General features: G+C 43.8%; 3 protein-coding genes across 4 annotated transcripts; all 3 read right to left on the bottom strand.

Moving 5' to 3' along the window:
- Positions 1–7,441: 7,441 nt before the first annotated feature.
- Positions 7,442–11,562, bottom strand: LOC148743531 (uncharacterized). Of its 2 annotated transcripts, XM_088727301.1 has the most exons (5): positions 9,649–11,562; positions 9,326–9,513; positions 8,706–8,880; positions 7,722–7,849; positions 7,442–7,608 (listed from the first exon to the last, which is right to left on the bottom strand). In XM_088727301.1, exons 2-5 carry the CDS (start codon positions 9,473–9,475, stop codon positions 7,576–7,578), a joined length of 486 nt encoding a protein of 161 aa, XP_088583427.1. In that variant the 5' UTR covers positions 9,476–9,513; positions 9,649–11,562; the 3' UTR covers positions 7,442–7,575. The 2 variants fall into 2 exon arrangements, with proteins under 2 accessions (XP_088583427.1, XP_088583423.1); XM_088727297.1 differs by lacking the exons at positions 7,442–7,608; positions 7,722–7,849 and having other exon boundaries at positions 7,856–8,880; positions 9,649–11,546.
- Positions 11,563–13,753: 2,191 nt separating this feature from the next.
- On the bottom strand, positions 13,754–15,166 carry LOC148743530 (uncharacterized). Its single transcript, XM_088751395.1, has one exon. It carries the CDS (start codon positions 15,164–15,166, stop codon positions 13,754–13,756), a length of 1,413 nt encoding a protein of 470 aa, XP_088607521.1.
- A 608-nt stretch (positions 15,167–15,774) lies between these two features.
- On the bottom strand, positions 15,775–21,024 carry LOC148743529 (uncharacterized). The gene is made up of 2 exons (XM_088727281.1): positions 20,249–21,024; positions 15,775–20,152 (listed from the first exon to the last, which is right to left on the bottom strand). Exon 2 carries the CDS (start codon positions 19,925–19,927, stop codon positions 15,788–15,790), a length of 4,140 nt encoding a protein of 1,379 aa, XP_088583407.1. The 5' UTR covers positions 19,928–20,152; positions 20,249–21,024; the 3' UTR covers positions 15,775–15,787.
- Positions 21,025–21,058: the final 34 nt, after the last annotated feature.

The raw sequence follows: 21,058 nt of genomic DNA, 5'->3' as shown, positions 1-21,058 counted from the left end.
TTAGAATTACATCACTTTCGTCAAAATCTAAAAGTATCAATGCTATCGTTCATCAACTTCAGAATGAAGGCATCAAAATAAGGCGCCAAACCGTAGCCCGAATTTTAAAACAGTTTAAGGAGAATGGAACCCTTGCCGATAAAACAGCAACGGGCCGGAGACTAACGCTAACAACAGAGCATATGAACTTTATCGATGCGAAGATGGAAGAAAATGATGAACTAACTGCCATTGGTAAGAACTCATTACTAGCAGTTACTGAAATAATAGTGCTGTTTTATTCTGTTTTAGTCAAGCATGGTTTATAATAATTTCGATTTACAATTCTAGGTCTCCAGAAACTTATGTACAGTGAGATGGGACTACACTTGTCCACATCGACCATCAAGCGAGCGAGGCGGAAACTGGGTTGGACGAAATGTGGGCCCCGCTATTGTCAAATGGTTCGGGAAACGAATCGAGTCGCCCGTCTCGCGTTTGCCCAAGAGTGTCTCGATAACAACGAAGATTTTGAAAACGTCATCTTCACAGATGAGAGCACGATCTGGTTAGAGCGGCATGGAAAAATCTGTTTCAGAAAAGAAGGCAGGCTAGGGAAGCTGAAACCCCGTAGTAAACACCCGCTGGTGAAACTACAAATTGACTGTGGTTCTACTGTATGTATTCTGCCTAAGCGCTACGTAGAAAACGCCCAAATTCGCCCTGAAAAGATAAACCTCCAGATGTGGAATAAAACCTCTTTGCAAGCCCTCGGCAAATGCAAACTAAAAGTTGTGAATCCGACCACAAAGCAAAGCTTCAAAGTGGACTTTGTCATCGTTGACAAGGAACTCACCCCTTTACTAAGTGGAAAAGCGGCACAGAAAATGAATCTCATCACAGTGCACTACGACAAGTTCAAGGTCGTAAATGCAGTTTCGTCACCTGAACGTGACTACGTTCAGCTCTTTCCTGACGCCTTCAAGGAAACACCTGGCACACTCCCTGGCAAGAAGGTACACCTCACAATTGCTGAAGGTGCCTCCCCGGTGATTCGAAGTGCGCGCACCCTGCCTGAGTCACGTAAAGATGTAGTCAAAGCCGAACTCCAGCGCCTTGTGGACACCGCTATGATTGTGCCTGTGGACGAACCCACCGACTGGGTGAGTCAAATGTCTGTCGCTGAGAAAAAGTCCGGTGTCAGAATCTGCATAGACCCTCGCCCACTCAACAAAGCCCTCAAACGAGAACACTACAAGCTACCTGTCCTAGAGGACGTCCTTCCAGAACTATCTCAAGCGTGCAAGTTCTCTGTCTGCGACCTAAAAGCAGGCTATCTGCACTGCGAACTTGACCACCCTTCGAGTCTGCTGACGACATTTGCAACTCCATTTGGACGTTATCGCTGGTGCCGTCTCCCCTTCGGCCTCACGGTTAGCAGCGAGATCTTCCAGAAAAGGCTCCACCAGGCACTGGAGGGTCTCCAGGGTGTCCGCTGCATTGCCGATGATGTACTCATCTGGGGCCGCACAGATGATGAACATGATGAGCGGGTACATTTGTTCCTACAACGCTGCTGTGAGATCGGAATTACTCAACAAAGACAAGTGCCTTTTTGCTTTACAGGAAATTCCGTTCATGGGCCACGTCGTAAGCAGCAATGGTCTTAAGCCTGACCCCGCCAAAATTGAAGCAATAGTCAAGATGAAGCCGCCTACAGACAAGGCGGGTGTTGAACGACTGAGAGGGACTGTCAACTACCTCGCAAGATTCGTCCCTAAACTCTCTGATGTCATGCGTCCCATCAATGATCTGACCCACCCCGATGTTGAGTGGATCTGGGACTCTGTTCATGACAAAGCTTTTGAAGAAATCAAACGTCTCCTAACACAAGCTCCTGTGCTGGCCTACTTTGACTCAACTAAAGAACTGTCAATTCAGTGTGATGCCAGTGGGCAAGGCCTAGGTGCAGCACTCTTACAAGAAGGAAGACCTTTAGCGTATGCCAGCAGAGCTCTAAGTGATACCGAAACAAGGTACGCAACAATCGAGAAGGAGATGCTCGCCATTGTATTCGCTCTCGAGAAGTGGCACCAATACACCTATGGTCGTCACGTAACTGTCCACTCCGACCACAAACCATTAGAGAGCATCACGAAGAAACCCCTTGACAGAGCTCCCAAGCGCCTTCAAGGCATGTTGGTACGCGCTCTGGCCTACAACATCGATGTGCGGTATCTGAATGGCAAAGAAATGTTCCTGGCCGACACCCTGAGTCGGGCCCACCTTCCCCTGACCTGTGACGACACGCAAGAATAATTTGAAATTATCAATGCTCTCACCTACCTTGTAATGTCCGATGAGAGAATACAGGCAACGCGTCAACACACCAACTGCGATCCTGCGCTACAACAGCTTAAACAGACCATCCTAAGAGGTTGGCCAAAAGACAAGACCCAACTATCACCCCTTGTTACACCATACTTCAGCATCCGTGACGAACTGGCAGTCACTGATGGCCTCATCTTCCGGGGCGAGAGATTGGTTATACCAGAGTACATGAGGCCTGAGATAAAAAAAGACATCCACGCTGGACACCAAGGCGTCGACGCATGCCTGCGACGAGCTCGAGAATATGTATTCTGGCCTGGAATGAGTAAAGAGATAAAAGAGTCGATACAAGCGTGTGAGGCGTGTAGAGATTTTGAACAGACACCATGCAAGGAACCTCTTATGAGCCACGACATTCCTGAACGAGCCTGGGAAAAGATTGGCTGCGACCTGTTATCATGTAATGGTAAAGATTACCTCATCACTGCTTGCTGCAAGTCAAACTTCTGGGAACTGGACCGCCTTACTGACACCAAGTCCACAACGGTCATCAAGAAGCTAAAAGCCCATCTTGCTCGATACGGGATTCCCAGACAGCTGGTCTCTGACAATGGACCTCAGTTTGTGTCAAGTGAATTTCATGCTTTCACCAAGAGCTGGGGTATTGAACACACCACCACCTCACCTCACAACAGTAAAGCCAACGGCAAAGTTGAATCCGCCGTGAAGGTAGCCAAGCGCATGCTGCGGAAAACCGCCAAATTGGGCGAAGACCAATACCTTGCCTTGCTCAACATCAGGAATTCCCCAACACAAGGCGTAGACAGCAGCCCAGCCCAGCGTCTCATGGGTAGGAGAACCAGGACCCTACTGCCGACTACAAAAACCCTGCTGGAACCAAGAAATCCCCTGAACCCTCAAGAGATGGAACAGCTTCAATTAAACCAGAAAAGACAAGCAAAGTACTATAATCGTACCGCACATGACCTGCCTACCTTGAAGGAAGGGGATACTGTCCGCTTGAAACCTTTTGTCCTTGGACAACACACCTGGAAGAAAGCTGAAGTGACCCGCAGGCTGGATGAAAGATCGTATGAAGTTCAGGCCTCCGGCACAACCTACAGACGCAACCGACAACACCTGGTGAAAATCTCACAGCCCTCCAAGCAACAAGACCTTGCCAAAGAACCTCATCCTATCCTAAGTGCTGACTGTAAGGTGACCATCCCAGGACAAGACACACAGCACAACGCCAGCCCACAGAATCAGGCAGAGGAAACAAGTGACACAACCACCATGCCCAACCCTTGTGAATCTGGAGCAGTGAAGCGTTCCCGATCAGGCCGTGCCATTAAGCCACCAGCTAGGCTAAGAGACTATGTGCTAGCTTGAACGCTGTTGCGAGAGACAAACCAATACGGAACAAAGAGACTGTGACATTTTGTTTTCAAATACTTTCCTTTATTACCTACATTTGGTAATGTTTCTTTTTTCTTTCGCCACGTTGTTGCTCAATTTGCTAGTTCATATTGTTACCCTAATCCCACACACACAAAAAAAAAAAAAAAAAAGGAAGGATGTTACAATGTGTATTACGTTACGCGTGACGCTTACGTCATGACCTCGCTTTGGTAAAAAAATAAAGTTATCTTCGTTAATCGGCTATCTTAAAAACCGCGTGTGAAGTCACTAAAGCTCTCTTCTCATCAACAATATCCCTCCAATATTGTTACAGAGATAATGGCATTAAGTACTGGCCGACCCCTGCAGAGAGCCCAGACATGAACCCGATAGAGAATCTATGGCATGAGCTAAAGCATTTCCTGCGGGTGATAGTGAAACCTATGAACAAAGAAGAACTAGTCGCAGGCATCCACAGGTTCTGGGACACCGTGACACCCGAAAAATGTCAGCGTTATATCGGACACCTACGTAAAGTGCTCCCAGCAGTGGTTGAGCGAGAGGGAAAAGCTTCAGGCTACTGAGGTCTACCCCGAACCAAACGGCTCCTTTAGGAGCCACAAAATGCAGTAAAAGTTATGACCAATACATATCCAACAAAGCCTAACCATTTCTACAGCCTTTGAGATAAGACTTATATATTTCATTCAAATCTCTAGCTTCATGGGGCGTAAAGAAGTGATTTAAATAGCAAACTACCATGTTTTGAATCGAAGTTTTAACGCTGCGCAAAAAAATTACTTTTCTTAGCAAGCGAATGTTCAGTATTGTAAAGGTAAACAATAGATTGATAAAATCACACCTCTTTTGACCTCTTTTGAATTTCCCGAACGGAATTCCATTCACTAGCCGTTTATCATCCGTTCTGGAAAAAAAATGCATCCGTTCGAACGGCTTGGAAAATACATTCAGAAAAAAATCAACCCGCGTTCGAACGGCTTGTGCTATCCGTTCAGAAGAAACTTGCATGCGTTCCATCGGCTTAGGTAATCCGTTCAGAAAAATTGTCGATCCGTTCAGAAAAAGAATCGTAATCTCTTCGAACGGCTTTTGTATAAATCCGTGTCACTTCTGCGCTGAAAGAGATCTGATAAAAACATTTTTTCGAGTTCACGTGTTCAACAAATTAGCATACGTTCGAACATAAATCTGATCTTGTCACATGGCGAGACATTATGACGCCGAAAGAAATCATCATGTCACACAACATTCCACGCAAGACTATTTCTCGCGATTAGACTGTTTTGAAGATTGTGGGAGGGTTTTTCTTAAATTTAGCACTTCCTTGGAAACGAGCCAGTTCGGCAAATGGTTACTCCAAATAAATAAGAAGCAAGGACCGCGAACGAAAATCCTGCTGGTTTTCGTAGGATCCAGAGATGATCTAGTAGTCAGCCAAGGGAAAAATATTCAATCCAAACCCCGCACGTAATGTTCTGCAACGGTTACGAAACTCGAAAAAGCTTCGCGGCATTAACTTCATGTGTGATGATTACAACGCGTAACCTTTTCACTCTGTTTATAATCTTATTCTACATGTAAGTTCAGTTTGGAAGCTTAATTTTTTCAGATTTTTGTTTGGTATCGAGAGTACGGTGCCATTCGATGTTTGTTTTATTAATCTAAATTTTTATTCTGGGAAAGGTTTTGAGATTTCAAACCGGACTGTCAGCGTCGCGGCAAACAAAATTTTATCTTCGGTTCTACAAGCTGTAAAGAGATAATTCAGAAACAGCAACAAATTGTTTTATCAAACCCGTTTACTGTTGACATAAGACTGGCTAATAGTTTACTATTTGTTTGACAGATCAACGAATTTAGCAGTTCGCGTCCGCCACATGCCGATGCGCCACGTTAATTTGATCTTTCAACTAAATTTAGAATGCCAGGCCATTAAAAAAACAATAAGATATAAACAATAGAAAAAACAATGAGCCAGCTCATACATACTGATGACTTTGCTCTATACGCGTCCTTGACGCATATGCGTATAGACGCAGACGCGTTTATGCGTTTGGTGCTGACGCGTTTTTCGCGTATGTTTTGGTTCGCATTACTCTGACCTGCACTGTATTTTCTATCTTTCATTATTAAAGTACCCATTGCCATAATTATATTGATATTGAATTCAAAATTTGTGTCCTTGAGGAGGAAACTCAGAGACAATCAAATACATATATCTTTTTAAAATTTTGTAATCAACTATCGTAATAGTAACATTAAAGACATTAATAATTTCTGATGGCAATGCATTCAGCATGCAATGTTTTGTATATTAATGAAAAATTGAAATAGTAAAGTATCTTTTGTAATCTCTGAATATATCTTTAATAAATACATCTATATATTACTGTAAACTCTTCATATTGATATTCAATGCACTGTCTATTAATGAAAAATTGAAATAGTAAAGTACCTTTTGTAATCTCTGAATATATCCATAATATATTACTATAAACTTTTCATATTGAAAATTCAATGCACTATTGGTAATTTGCTTCCTCTTGAATCACTCATACTATTTTATATATTAGATACTATAAATCATTTTGATTACTGAGAATTGAGACAAAATTCATTTTCCTAAACATATGGGCTTAATGGACAAAATACATTTTCCAAACATATGGGCTTAATAGTTGTTCATATCCACTATGATCATTGATAATATGGTATTTGATAGAGAGCAACTTTCTTTGACAATTTGCTCTGATTTTGGTGATTGATCTACATATATTTGAAAAATTATTCCAGAGGTATTCAAAATCTACATATATAATTTGTTTTCCTTTTAACATAGTATGTTGGGGTATACATTGAGTATCTCATGAAGGGCCATATATTAAGTACATTATCATAACAATAAAATAGTTATATTTTTGTCTGTAGTTTGCAAATTCTAAGAAAATATTACATTACAGGCCACCTTTAAACTATTTTATTGCTTCTTTAGCCTCAAGTGTGGTTTTACCTTGAAGAACACAGTCCAAAACTAAGTTTTGAAAGTGTTGAGAACAAAAACTACACTTCTCTACATCACCATCTTTAGGTAGACCACAGTAGCAAAAGTCATGGGTAAAACACCTCTTAGGTATATATACATTTGAAGTGTGTTTGTACACAGTTTCATCACACCCACTTTCTCGTAACCAGAATAATGAAATGTACTCATGCTTAAAAACCTGATTCCATCTGTTATTAAACTGGGTATTGCTAGTAAATTTGGCAAGAGTAACATGCTTTGCCTCCCTTCCCTCCATTGTATTAATTCCCAAACCCAAACCTAGTGTTTCCTGGAGTTGCTGGGCATGCACAGGCACTATGTGGCCAATTGTCCAGGAAGTAGGGGTAATTTTAAGAAAGAGTGCAGTAGCTCTGAAATAGTTGGAACAGACCTGATTGAGACTTTGAACCTGCTCACTTGACATTGAGACCCTACTAAAAAGAGAGACTGAATCTCTTAGATTCAAACCTGTGTAGGCAAAAGCATGTAACTTGAAAGTGTGAACATTCTGATCTTCATCCGTTTTCAGACTTTCAACAATATACATGAAATTGTGACAAAAAAGATGCGACTCTTTACCTGTAAATCGATATTCCGAGGGTCTATTCTTTGTTATGTCATCTGCAAACCACTTCCTGATCTTTTGTGCTAAATGCATTGCTTTCACATTGAATCTAATGGCATGATAATACTTACCAAAACAGCAGTTTGGAGAAACATCTAAAATTGACTCGCATTCACCAAGATGACTCCGTGACAAAGAATACATCAAGACAGATGAGTTCCATTGTTGCCAAGCATTATTCTTCAAATGAAGGGGTTCTGCTTTGGCCCTATCAATAAATTTACCAACCAATGGAGGAAACTCTTGCCTAGATTTTTTCTGTGAGATGAAGGATGTCACTTTCTCACGCTTTGTAGCTGGTTTCAGAGTTGTTTTACTTACCTCTTCCTTCTTCTTTTCCACAGCAGCTGCCACTCTAATTCTTTGATTATAGTTCCATGGATCCCATTTGTCTTGTTTTTTTAAACCAAAATTTTCTTGAGTGTCGGTAATGTCACTTTTGTTGATGTCTGCAAATGGAGAAAAATAAGAGGCAGATATACTTAGTTCTCCTCCTAGAAAAGCCAAAATTTCATGTCATTGGGTAGCAGTTCAAATTGAAAGGACACAAACTTCTCCTTACCATCAATTTCTACTGAAAACACATTCCCTCAATTTCAGTCATTTGCCTTTCAAGCAGTGCCACATATCTGCGAACAGGCTCACAGTCTTCAGAGCAATTGGCCCCAAGTAAGAGAAAGTTCTCTGCAGAGCTGCACACACGCTGACCACAGTTTGGGAAACTAACTAACCAAGCCAATGCTTGGTCATCCTTTCCAAAGGGTGCACCATCCCTCCCTATGGCAACTTTAAAAGTTCCCTCTTGCTTCCCAAACCAGTTAAGCTTATCCTTCCTGTAATTGTTGGCACTGAGATAAAATTGTGCCATTTTCAACAATAGCTTTAAAAGGTCCTTGTATTTCCCATTAACTATATCTTCTTTCTTGAGCCCTTGGCAAAGTGTTTCCCTTACATCATGTAAATCACTTGTGTCTATTTGATTAATTTTTTTAAGCGCCTCTTTATAAGAAAGAAGTCTTGGTACTGGAATGGTACTCATGAATTCAATATGCTTTCTTTTAACCCCAGCATCATCTAAGCACATTGTTAATGATATCCTTATTGAATTATACCTCTGCTTGCTTGCAATGCCACCCCTGTACAAAATATTTACACTTCTAATAAAATTTGTTTGACTTTTCTCAAAAATATTAATCTTCTGTTTTACAATTTTAGGAATAACTTTCTTTGTGAACTTAGCACATTTTATCATTGCATCACTCAATACTGACAATGGAGCACTTTCATTCAAAACTGCCATGAGACCTGCATATGCTGGTGTCATATTCTCAGCAGTGGCTCCATGCAACATTTTTGCAGCATTTAATGTCCGCAGCCTCCTTCGTCTTGCACTACGGCCAGGGCCAGAGATCTTCCCATCATCTCCCAAAATTGTTGGAGAGCAGGTCCTCCTGTCCACAAGGTTGTCTGTAACAGAGATCTGAAGAAAACAGAAAATTTTTATCATGCAAATCTTCAATTTCACTTCAGTGCATAACTCCACAGCCAGAGTAAATCATACATCACTCTATTGATAAATTGTTAGCATGGAATAGAAAAGCTTTCTCCAAGAATATAATTTTCAAAAGAGTATATACCGGTAATATATGAGTTGAAGGTACTGACCTTTTCTTTCACATTTTTGTTATGCTCATTCACCAATTTTGCATAAAACACAATAACAACATAGGCCGAGTTTGGCTAAAATCAAAGAAAAGCGGAGAATTTCATGAAAATTTTCAAAAGAATTGCTCATTTCGGCGTATTTAGAGGTAAAAGGCACTTTAACTGCTTTCCGATTTATATTGTATTTCTCTTAACTACATTTGAAGATGTATGCGTGCAGGGATAGGAGAATCAAGTATTTGATATTCAATCTTGTTTACCTTAAACTCGAGTCGCTTTAATTTCCTTGCCTTTTTCGTAAACTCTTTATCAGGGGCAAGGGCAGACACAAGAAGGGCATCTTGGTTCCGTTTAACCTCCAAATATTCATTCAAAGGAAAGCGATTTTTCTGTCCTTTCCTTGGCGGCATGTCGTCGCACTCTGTTGCAACGCGTCTTTATCCACATTCTGTTGACAAAGTGAAAGCCGCTCGCTTAGTAAACCTCAAAATGCTCGAAAGTCCAGCGATGGTAGTCGTTGAAAAGTTCAGATATCAAGGAAACGAGACAAAAATCAAAAATTCTGAATCGGACAAGTCCTTACCAATGAACGCATGATTCCGTACCTTTGTCTCTTACTTCTGGCCGTCTTGTCATTTTTAAGGTTAAATCTTGTAAAGATGCCTCAAAAATACGCATTGCTTTACGACGCCATGACAGTCTCCTCTTTCCAACCAAAGGAAAACCAAAAATAATTCTCCTACTATGCCGTGTTTAGTATGAAATTAAAGCTCTTGAGTGGAACTAGAAGTTGGTCGCAAATTTACCGCGCTTTGATTGAACCATAATATTCATAGGGAGCCTGCGAAATTAACCATTTCCCGGCTTTGCGCCAGACCTCCGCACGGCCAACATGGCAGCGCAAAAAGAAAAAACGGAAAAAATTATGGCCAAAAAATACACCAGAAATCCCCAGCGTGGATATTTATTCATTTGATATTTTACCTCAGAGTCTTGAGCTCAATCATTTGATTTAATTTTTTTCTCTGTGTAATCGTGTTGGGCAGGAAGTTTCTCTTGCGCATGGTGGCTGTTTATCGCAAATAGCTATATAGTGTCCGGGCACGGTCTGTTACTTCGTTCATTCTCTGGATTGTAAACTATAATCGTTCATTTGAAGCGCTTGGTTTGACATTTGTGGGCATTACTGCAGCTCAACTGAGTGCGCTTTTTTTTCCTCACTGCTAAAAAATTTTAAACTACAAAGGAACTTTACTCCTCTACCATTTCCTTGGGGCGTGACTTTTACTAATAGTTCTTCACGTTTCTTCCTCCTTTCCTTGTTCCTTTGGTACAATTGTGATAGCATGAAAAAATTTAATATCATGATGTAATTGGTTTCTGAACAATAAAGTTCAAAGTAAAACAGTTAAAAGTATCAAAACCTATTCCGTTGTTGGCTGTTCCATTCCAGCGATAATGATTGATAATGGATGGCAAGAAGAGGAAATCTGATTTACTAAGGACGTTTCCACGCTTAACCTAAACTTGGTAAAGGAGTGGAGATATATTATTCATTTTTCAGGCACCTCAAAGATGATTTCTGAATAGTCTCCAGTCTTTCACTTTAGTGGTGCACTTAGGCCACTTTCTCTACGAACTGACAGAGAGTTTTCTGGTTCTTGAATGGGTATCCATCTTTGAATCGAAAGCGAGGGAGTTCCAGTTCTTCTTCTGCAGCGTTCGACGGTCCCTTTCCTTCTGCCCGCAGCCCGGATGGCAAAAAAAATAAAAAACAAATGGCGAAAATGCATGTATGTATTAAATAATGAGCTTTCAAATTGGTTCAGCGAGTGACTTACCTCAGGAAAATAATATTTACTATCCTAATGGTATCTTGAAAAGAAGAAAGAAAACCCCTGTTGATAGGGAACACCTATCACTGATAACTAAACCTACCCACTAATATATGTATATGGATTGATTAAAACGATTAGTACATACTTCATACATAATTATACGATTAGTACATTTATGATTATGTACATAATCATGCGATTAGTACATAATTCATCGAATACAGCTACCACAGCCTTCAAGGATGTTTCTTAAATGAAGTCTGCATATCCGGGTCTTGAAGAGTCCAAGGCTGGCAGCTGATATTTCTTCATTCAACATTTTTACCTTAGAGTCTTGGGCCCAAACATTAGAATGAATTTTTTCCCGTGGAATCTGCCGCATATTTTAAGGGTGACTGTTCATCACACATAGTATTATAACATAACCAAAGTAAAGCGTGCGCTCTGATTGGTCAATTTAGCGTCCCCCATTTGCCCATGGGTGTACGCTGCTGACGTGAGCAAATGCAAAGACTATTTTCCGCGCGCGTTTGTTTTTTTCCGGTCACGGAAGATTTGTTAAATAAAAGGGAACTCTTTAGCTACAATGTATCAAGTTATGTTATAAAACAAATGATAAACACCACAGCGTACACTATGGAGTTATGGACGCACTTGGGAGGTTTGCAAAGCACTCAAGAAGCTAAAGTCGCTCTCGGCTATCGCCTCGAGGGACTGTTACGCTTCTTTCGTGCTTAGCAACCTCCCGCGTGCATCCATAACTCAATAGTGTACGCTGTGGTGTTTACCATTTGTTAAATATATATCCAAGTACTAACTAATATATATGTATATATAAATATATATGTGTTCATTTATACTTTAAATTTAAAGCACTGGTGTTTTGTGTTGTCCTTTTATACGTAGATGATAATTTGCATTTTTTCTAGCAACTGTTAGTCTATCTCTTAAAAAGGGAACACTTTTGAATATGAAGCGTAGTCCTCGTTGCTTTGCTCGTGCCTGAGGTCTCTCTCCCGCCATGTGTACTATTTGGGGAAAGAAAGGAAAGCAGGAAAACGAGTCAATCATGAAAAGCTGGTTGACGTCTGATTTCTAAGCCTTGAAACTGGCTTCTGTCAAAGTATCTCACTTTTGGGCAAGTTAGGCTTTGAATTAACTAATGCTTAGTCAACGTAAACATGTCTTTCCTTTCTACATTAACTCACTTGCCATGAAAATGCATATGATCATGAGATGGAAGGTTGGGCAGGGTTGATTAAAATGAATCTAACATTTTAGATTCGGTGTGGGATAAAAGTGTGGGACAAGAAAGGTATAAAATAGCTATGCAACAATATGGCTAAGAAATTCGCCGCTGAGGGAAAAAATGAAAATCGCAGCTGACGATATGCGAAGAATTCGAGGGTTAAATGCTAACTTTTTGGACCAAATTGTCAATGCGAAATGACAAAAACAATATCGTGATTGGAGAAAGGTAAAAAGACAAATACCAAGCAGTGAAACAAGGGGAAATATTTTGAAAGGTTTTTTTTTGCAATAGTTTATTTAATTTATTTCTTTATTTGTAAAAGAAAAAAGAGAGGAGAATCGATATCGAGCTCAATATTGGCTGATTGACCTCCGTGATCGAGTAGAATCGAGTACGAATTCAATCGAACTCAATTTCAATCGAGCTCAATATTCCGAATGTCTTCCGAGGTCGAGTAGAATCAAGTACGATCTCAATCGAACTCAATTTCAATCGAGCTCCGTATTGGCCGATTGACTTCCGAGGTCGAGTAGAATCGAGTACGAATTCAATCGAACACAATTTCAATCGAGATAGTTTTAATACGAGCTCGAATAAAAGTGAGCTCGAAGCATTCGAAGTCACCGTGCTCGGACTTTATCGAGGTCCACAACGAAGAACGAGCTCGGTTGTAAAGTCGCTGTCATCGAGGTCGATATTTGGCGGGTACGAGTGAAATGGAGGTCAATTTGTGAAAATCGTGTACAGGTTGTTGTGCGAGCTCGAGAAAGTGAAACCGATCTCGGTTGCCCAGAAAACTAAAATGATCCGTTTAGGATGTTTAAACTGGTACTCGAGTCGCTATTCGAGTACGGTGAACATGAACCGAGCTCGGTTGCCCAGATACCAAATGTGATCCAACATTTCTTTGTTTCAATAAGTTGCGGCCCGTGGCTCTTGCTACGGATTTCTACTTGTCGCGTTCCCGATGCCGCAGACACGTGGTGTTGTGCACCGGAGTTCGCCAGTATAACCACAGTGTTGAACTTTAGACAAGTAGCAGCATCAAACTCTTTATTCACTTAAGCTGGCAGTCTTTGTACAGCACAGGCGGTAAAAACTATAGAACGGATACATGAAGGTTCGAGATAAGGAAAACCGAAAGACTACGAAACTAGAAATGATAAAAATGAGGAATATTACAAGCGTAACTTACATCGGATCTTGACTCCGGGGTAGAGAACTCCTAAACTTCGTTCGGCTCCGAAATGCTTTCGCTACAGTGACTCCTCGCAACTGAGCTACTTGCTTATAGAAGGCGAATTTAGTTCTTACACTTTGACGTACGGGAAATAGAAATGAACAGAGCTTTATGTAGCTAGCTTTGAGCGGATATTCGCTAGTCACGGAACAGAAATCAAACAAAGCGCGCTAACAAATTAAATAGAAAGTCATTGAAAGTTTCTTAGTGTCTTTGTGCTAAAAACGGAAGAGTTACATCAGTAAAAAAGATTAGAGTTCGTATCCGTAAACGTGACACTCCTCGCCCAAGGATCGTCTATGATCCTTGCTCTACTAATTGTTGGTCCTTTAATTCTCTGCCGTGGTCGAAGGGTCTGTCACTGGGCCTCTACTGGAACCAGCAGGATGAGCTCTTTGATGGGGCGTAGGAACACTTTTCCTCTACCCTCTCTCACAATCCTAAGTGACACTTTTCTTACTTTGCCATCCGCGCTCCTGATGGACTCCGTAACTCGACCCATAGGCCAGTCACTGCGATTCTGGCTGTCTTCCTTCATAAGGACGACGTCACCTGGGGCCAGGTCTCTGCGGGCGTCGTACCACTTTCTTCTTGGCTGGAGGTTCTGGAGGTACTCTCGGCGCCACCGTAAGCAGAACTGATCTGCTAGGTACTGGACCCTCCTCCAACGCCGGTTCGCGTACAGGTCTGGGGGCAGGAAGTTGCCCGGTGGTGGTCCTGGTGGGTGCGTTTTCATTGTAAGCAGCATGGCTGGTGACAGGGGCTGCGGGTCGTTGATGTCTGAAGGCAAAGCTGCAATGGGTCGTGCATTTACAATAGCGGTGACTTCCGCCATGAAAGTGCTCAAGATTTCGTGCGTCAGCTGTCTTGGTCCGAGGTCGGCTAGCATGGCATCCAGAACACGGCGGACGGTCCCGATCTGTCTTTCCCATACGCCTCCAAAGTGGGATGCGTGTGGTGGGTTAAACTTCCACTCACAACCGTGTTGTGTCACGAATCTCTCGATCTTTGTTTCGTCTATTTCTTTAAGGGCTTCGGCTAACTCGGTGTGTCCCTCAACGAAGTTTGTCCCTCTGTCGCACCTCAATACGGCTGTTGGGCCGCGTATGGCGAAGAGGCGCCTCAGTGCACGAATGGACGAACTGGCGTCCATTGACTCTAGTACTTCTATATGAATGGCTCTGCTATTCAAGCACGTGAAGACAAGACCCCAACGCTTTGAGTGTGCGGCGCCACCTCTCGTCTTCCTTGTGGATATGGTCCAGGGACCAAAGACGTCGAACCCGACGTTTGTGAATGGTGGGCCTACCTCGGTTCTATCTTGGGGCAGGTCAGCCATTTTCTGGATTACGTGGGGGCCTCTCAGCTTCTTGCAGGGCACACAAGAAGCTAACTCCTTCGCTACCATGCGATGACCTCCAATCAGCCAATAGCCGGCTTGGCGAATTTTGCCACTCGTAATCTGTCGACCCTGGTGATGGACCTCTTTATGGTAATGTCGAATTACCAGGACGGACACGTGGTGGTCTTTTGGTAAGATTGCAGGGTGCTTCTCTCCATACTCCATTTCTGCTCTCCTAAGTCGTCCTCCCACCCGAACAATTCCATTGGCGTCGATAAACGGGTCAAGCGCGTAAAACTGGGAGCCCTTCAGGGCTCTCTTCCTTACCGTGTTTTGATATCTTTCCCCTTCTTTCTGTTCCGTGAGATCTTTGTTCGTTAACTCTGCGCCAAAGGCTTCCTTCTGTGCTGCCCGGATTATCGCGTCCATTGCCTGATTTAGCTCGTTTGCTGTAGGACTCCTGAAGGTTTGTCTGGCTTTCGGTGGCCTTTGTTCATTCTTTTGACGCCTGAACTCTTTAACTTTGACAATGAGGCGTGCAATCGCGCGTTTTAGGGAGTGGAGGTTGGAGAAACGTGAAAATCTCTCCGCTCCGAGGCCTCTGCATTTATATATGCATGATGCGTGGGCTATCACTTCTCTTCGAACTTCGGGATCGTCTTCGGCTAGTTGAATATTCTCTCGTTGAGGCTGTACCGCGTCTGGGTTTCTGAGAAATCTCGGTCCCTTCAGCCAGGCTGAGTCGGCCAGACTACTCGCATTGAGGCAACGTGTGGCTATGTCCGCGGGATTGTCACTTGTCTCAATGTACCTCCACTGATCGGGTGAGGAGACCCTACGGATAATTTCTACTCGGTTGGCGACGTAGACATAGAACCTTCGGCTCTCGTTTTGGATGTAGCCAAGAGTTGCCTTCGAGTCGGTGTAGAACTTAATGTCATCTATTTGGATGTCTATTTCTTCCAATATTCTAGCGACGGCTTGTGTGGCTAGCACGGCTCCACAGAGCTCCAGACGTGGGATGCTTGTAGTCTGTAGGGGGGCAACCTTTCATTGGCCAAACACAAGGGACGTGGCTACCTCTCCGCCAACGTTGACTAAGCGTAAGTAAACGCAGGCTCCTATGGCATCTTTACTAGCGTCGGAGAATGCGTGTAGTTCTGCCTGAGCGACTCTACCAAAATCTGCTGGGTGGTAACATCGGGGCACTGTGACCCTTTCTAATTCGGCGAGGGAGTCTCGCCATCGCTGCCACTTTTGTAGGAGACTGTCTGGGAGTGGGTCGTCCCATCCTAGGGTTGCATTGTTATTCTTCCCTCTCCCCATGCTGACTAGTTGTTGGAGTAAGAGTTTACCTTCCAGGAGTACCGGGACGGCCAAGCCAAGTGGATCGTATACCGCATTCACGACTGAGAGGACCCCTCTGCGGGTGAAGGGCTTTCTGGGTAAGCATACTTTGAAGGTGAAGGCATCTTTTGTTAGGTCCCAGTAAACTCCGAGCGAACGCTGCGTGGGGAGACAATCTTGACGCAAATCAAGGTCGCGGATGTCTTTTCCCCTATCTTCTAGTGGGAAGGCTTCCATGACCTCTACGGAATTAGAGACGACCTTGTGAAGTCGTAGGTTAGACTTCGCTAGCATGGCCTGTGTATTGGTCACTAGGATAATGGCTTGTCGTGGTGTTGGTGTCGAAGCTAAGCCATCGTCTACATAGAAATTTCTGCACACAAACTTCTTTGCTTCCTCTCCAAATTCCTCCTCGCCATCAGCCGCGGTTTTTCTGAGGCCGAAGGTCGCTACTGCAGGACTTGGGCCGTTACCGAAGAGATGGACGTTCATACGGTACTCCATAACTCGTTTGGAGATATCGTTGTCTTCGAACCAGAGGAAGCGTAGGAAATCTCTATGTTTCGGGGTGACATGGAAGGAGTGAAACATTTGCTCGATATCACACATAATGGCTGTATTCTCTTTCCTGAAGCGCATTAAGACGCCGACAAGACTATTCATTAGGTCGGGGCCGGGTAGTAGGGTCTTGTTCAGCGAAACTCCTTTATACTCCGCAGACGAGTCGAACACAACTCTGATCTGTGTTGGCTTTTTTGGATGGTAGACGCCAAAGTGGGGTAGGTACCAAACTTTACCGGGCGTAGGTTCAGATTTCAACTCTTCCTCTGGTATCACTGACGCATGGCCTTTCTCGATAACTTTCTCCAGGAAGTTGAAGTAGTCGGACTGCATCTGCGGTTTTCTTTTAAGGGTGCGCAATAGGCCGTTTAAACGATTGACTGCTTGAATTCGATTGTTCGGCATTTGTACTTCCTCTTGACGAAAGGGGAGTGGCATCTCCAAATTTCCCTTACTATTTTTGCAGACTTCCCTTTCCATGATTTCTAGGAACTTTTGGTCTTCCCGAGACGGGGCGACTTGATTGTCGTACCTAGTGGCAGTAAAGACGTTGTCTTCTACACTCATCTGTGTTAGGCTCCCTTTCACTGAAAACCTGTTAGGGCAGGGTACCAGCTCGTAACCACCTATCTTTGTTAACTCTACTTCATCTGCGTTGGTTATGTGGAGACTGGTACGATTTACGAGCACGTGGGCCGGGCCGTCTATGAAGTTGAAGCACATCTGGCCTGTTATCGTCCAGCCAAGAGTAAGTCGTTGAGCCCAGGGAGCACCTTTGGGTCCATTTCTAAACTCTCTGACCTTGAGAAGCTCGGGCGAGTCTCTTCCAATAAGGAGATGAATGCCGGCTGTACTATCAAATGGTAGAATCTCGTCGGCGATTTCTTGTAGGTGGGGAAATCTCCTCGCCATCTCTCGTGTAGGGATTTCGCGCTTGTCTTGTGGGATGCTGTCACACTCGATTAACGTTGGTAGCATCGACTCGACTCCGTTCATTGATCGCGCTGCCACCCCAGTTATCCGACGGCCATATTTCTGTTCCCTTTCTGTACTGCAAGTGGACAGATAGTATTTCTCCGGAGGTCCGACCGCTCCCAGCTCGTCTGCAAGTTCGCTGCTAATGAGAGAACTGTTGCTTTGCTCATCAACGATAGTGTACACGCGCCGAGTGCGTTCCGGCTGTTCTCTGTCGTAGACATCGACCAATAGGATTTTGCTGCAGGATCGGCCTCCACTCGAGTCGCAAATCGCTGTGCATCTATGGTTCACGTTCGCCTCGTTAGTGTCCTCTCTTTCTTTATCACTACAGGTCCTCGCCTGAGTCTCTTTTACTCTGTGGAACAGAGCGATGTGCCTTTCGTCTCCACACACGTCGCAGCTAACGTTTGCCTCGCACCTGCTGGCCTGGTGACCCTCAGATAGGCAGCGAAAGCATAGCTTAGCTCCCTTTATCCACTCTACCTTTTCATCAAAGGTTTTCTCAGCAAAGGCCTTGCATTCGGTTAAGTCGTGGCCCTCGCGGTCGTGGAATGGGCACCGCTTTCTCCTCGTGCTCTCTCTCGATCGTGTTTCTGGTTTCTTTAGTGCCGGGTGTGCGTTCGTCTTAAGCGCTTTCCGGCTCGCTCCACGTGCATTGGGCGCAGGGCGACTGGGAGGGAGGTTGGTAGGCTTGTTTCCTGCCAAAATGTTGGGGTTGTTCTTCAATCTGGCTTGCATTTGGACGACCTTTGCGAATCTCTTAAAGCTGGGGTAGGCGCCTGCATTATTGTCCGCGTGCTTCGCAATCTCCTTTTCCCAATTTCCGCGGAGTGAGGGCGGGAGTTTCTCTGCTATCGGTTGTATCGCGTTTGGGTAATTGAGGCACGCGAGGCCAGGAAGACACAACATTTGACTTTCCACGTCAGTGCAAAGGTCCGCGAAATGCTGCAATCTTGCGTTGTCATTTTCGTTAAACATAGCCCCCTTTTGCATGCGCTCCAGTAAGGCGTTAGTGATTATAGCCGCGCTACCGAAGCGAATTTCTAACTCCTTCCACAAACTCTGGAGTAGCGTGACTGGATCGGTTTGTCGTCTTCTAAAATTATCGACCAACCGCTGTGGTTCCCCGCTAGTGAAGCTTCGCAAATAATTTATTTCCTGCACGGGAGAAACGTCGGCGTCTTTGATCATGGTTTTAAATGCGGCCTTCCATGGATGGAAAAGCGTGGCATCTCCGTTGAAAATGTCTGGTTGACATTTGGGAAAGTTTTGTCTAGCTAAACCGGCAACTATTTGTTGATTTACTGACGTTAGAGTCTCAATTAATTGACTGCCGGTAACGTCTCTTATCGGAGTCGAGGCGATGACGGGTACGTGCTGTGAACTGTCATCGATCTGCGGCTGAAGTAAGTTTGGCACTGACGTGCCAGGAAACTGTGGGGAGGCAGCGTTTTGAATTGGCTCGCTTTGTGATGGAACAAGTGGCCCTTTTTGGGCGAGTAAGGTTTCTGGGCTGGGAATCGTGTGGACCCAATCAAGAATGCGCTCTTCGAAGTTCACCCTTGGCACACCGGGCAATTCGCGATTTTCTCCTATTTCGACACCTGTCATCGCCTGTTCGATAGCTTTGACCTTCGCGTCTGCCATTGCGACCCTTTTGTTCGCCGCGAGAACAGCTAAATCCTTTTCGTGCTGTGCCCTTTCCTGTTCGCGAGTGCGTTCTAACTCTGCCTCACGCTTTCCGCGTTGAATTTCTTTTTCTGCGATCTTTCGTTCGAATTCTGCGCTTTCGCGTGCCGCGGCGGCTTCTGCGATCGCTTTGATTCTCGCGGTACTTGCTGAAGATGCGGAGGACAGGGACTTGGCGGATTTGGTTTTGCGTGACGAACAATGACTTACGCCAGAACCGATCTCTAGCAATTTGTCGGATTTTCTATTGTTTAATCGTTCCATTAAGGCGTAAGCGCGTTGAAGCGTTAGGGTTTCATTAGTGAGGAGGACGTCATCTCCAAAGTCATGGTTTACGTCCTGCGCATATAAACTAAGCAGCTCCTGTACTACTACGTTTAATCCTTCTGATGTCGTGGCGAGATCGCGCAAAACACTTTCTACGTTGCGGCTGTCATCAAGGCCCTCGGCGGCCTGTATTTTGTTAAGGAGCTTCTTCTGTAAAGTCTTAACCTCATAACGCTTTGTCTCTACTGCGTTTTGTAAAGCCTTTCGTGACGGCTTTCGTGACCTCCTTTCTGGTTCGTGTTCTCCATGCGCTCCTTCGCTGACTAATCCTTCTCCGTTTCTATTCATGATTTATAGGCTCCGTCCTTAAAATCTACAAGGTACGGCTTACCTCAATCTTCTCTGTAATTCAAGATCCGATTTTTTACTGTCGCGTTCCCGATGCCGCAGACACGTGGTGTTGTGCACCGGAGTTCGCCAGTATAACCACAGTGTTGAACTTTAGACAAGTTGCAGCATCAAACTCTTTATTCACTTAAGCTGGCAGTCTTTGTACAGCACAGGCGGTAAAAACTATAGAACGGATACATGAAGGTTCGAGATAAGGAAAACCGAAAGACTACGAAACTAGAAATGATAAAAATGAGGAATATTACAAGCGTAACTTACATCGGATCTTGACTCCGGGGTAGAGAACTCCTAAACTTCGTTCGGCTCCGAAATGCTTTCGCTACAGTGACTCCTCGCAACTGAGCTACTTGCTTATAGAAGGCGAATTTAGTTCTTACACTTTGACGTACGGGAAATAGAAATGAACAGAGCTTTATGTAGCTAGCTTTGAGCGGATATTCGCTAGTCACGGAACAGAAATCAAACAAAGCGCGCTAACAAATTAAATAGAAAGTCATTGAAAGTTTCTTAGTGTCTTTGTGCTAAAAACGGAAGAGTTACATAAGTAAAAAAGATTAGAGTTCGTATCCGTAAACGTGACACTACTTAATTAAGGGATCACATTTCCATGTTAATTGTACCTGTTCCGTTTGTCTATCAAACGCTTTTTCTCTCTCTCACATGGTCTCAAATCCGAGCTACATTGTTTTCAAGCCGGATTATTACAGGAGGAATGATGCAATTAAGAAAAAACTGAGTTCACAGTGTTTGTGATAAGATATAACTCGACTCTAATCCACGCCTTTATTGATCACAATCCTGTGTTCTCAATCAAGTACAAAGATTATTAACACCCACCTTTGAATAAAAAAAACTCGAGATGTTTCGTTTTGGCCTCGCACAAGCGTTGATCTCACGAAAGGATCAAAGAGAATAACAAGGGAATCGTATCGGTTCCAATATTCGTCCAAAGCTTATGCATGGAAATATGACTTATGCAAGAATGATATTTGTGCTAATGCTGCTTGCAAGCTGTTGCTATGGTCAGGACTGAACGGAGTAGTACGGAGGGTGTTGGTGGGGACTGAA

Source organism: Stylophora pistillata, chromosome 1 (genome assembly GCF_964205215.1).
Source record: "Stylophora pistillata chromosome 1, jaStyPist1.2, whole genome shotgun sequence".
Taxonomy (NCBI): Eukaryota; Metazoa; Cnidaria; class Anthozoa; order Scleractinia; family Pocilloporidae; genus Stylophora; species Stylophora pistillata.
Note: the sequence above shows the minus strand (reverse complement) of the source record. Positions and strands in the feature narration are given on the sequence as shown.

Bases quoted from the DNA above. Each gene is read 5' to 3' on its own strand.
- LOC148743530 (XM_088751395.1), bottom strand. From the start codon at position 15,166: ATGGACGCGATAATCCGGGCAGCACAGAAGGAAGCCTTTGGCGCAGAG.
- LOC148743531 (XM_088727297.1), bottom strand. From the start codon at position 9,475: ATGCCGCCAAGGAAAGGACAGAAAAATCGCTTTCCTTTGAATGAATAT. The intron at 8,881-9,325 runs GTAAACAAGATT...TGTTTTCTTCAG, and splicing joins TAAAGCGACTCGAGTTTAAG to ATCTCTGTTACAGACAACCT.
- LOC148743529 (XM_088727281.1), bottom strand. From the start codon at position 19,927: ATGAATAGAAACGGAGAAGGATTAGTCAGCGAAGGAGCGCATGGAGAA.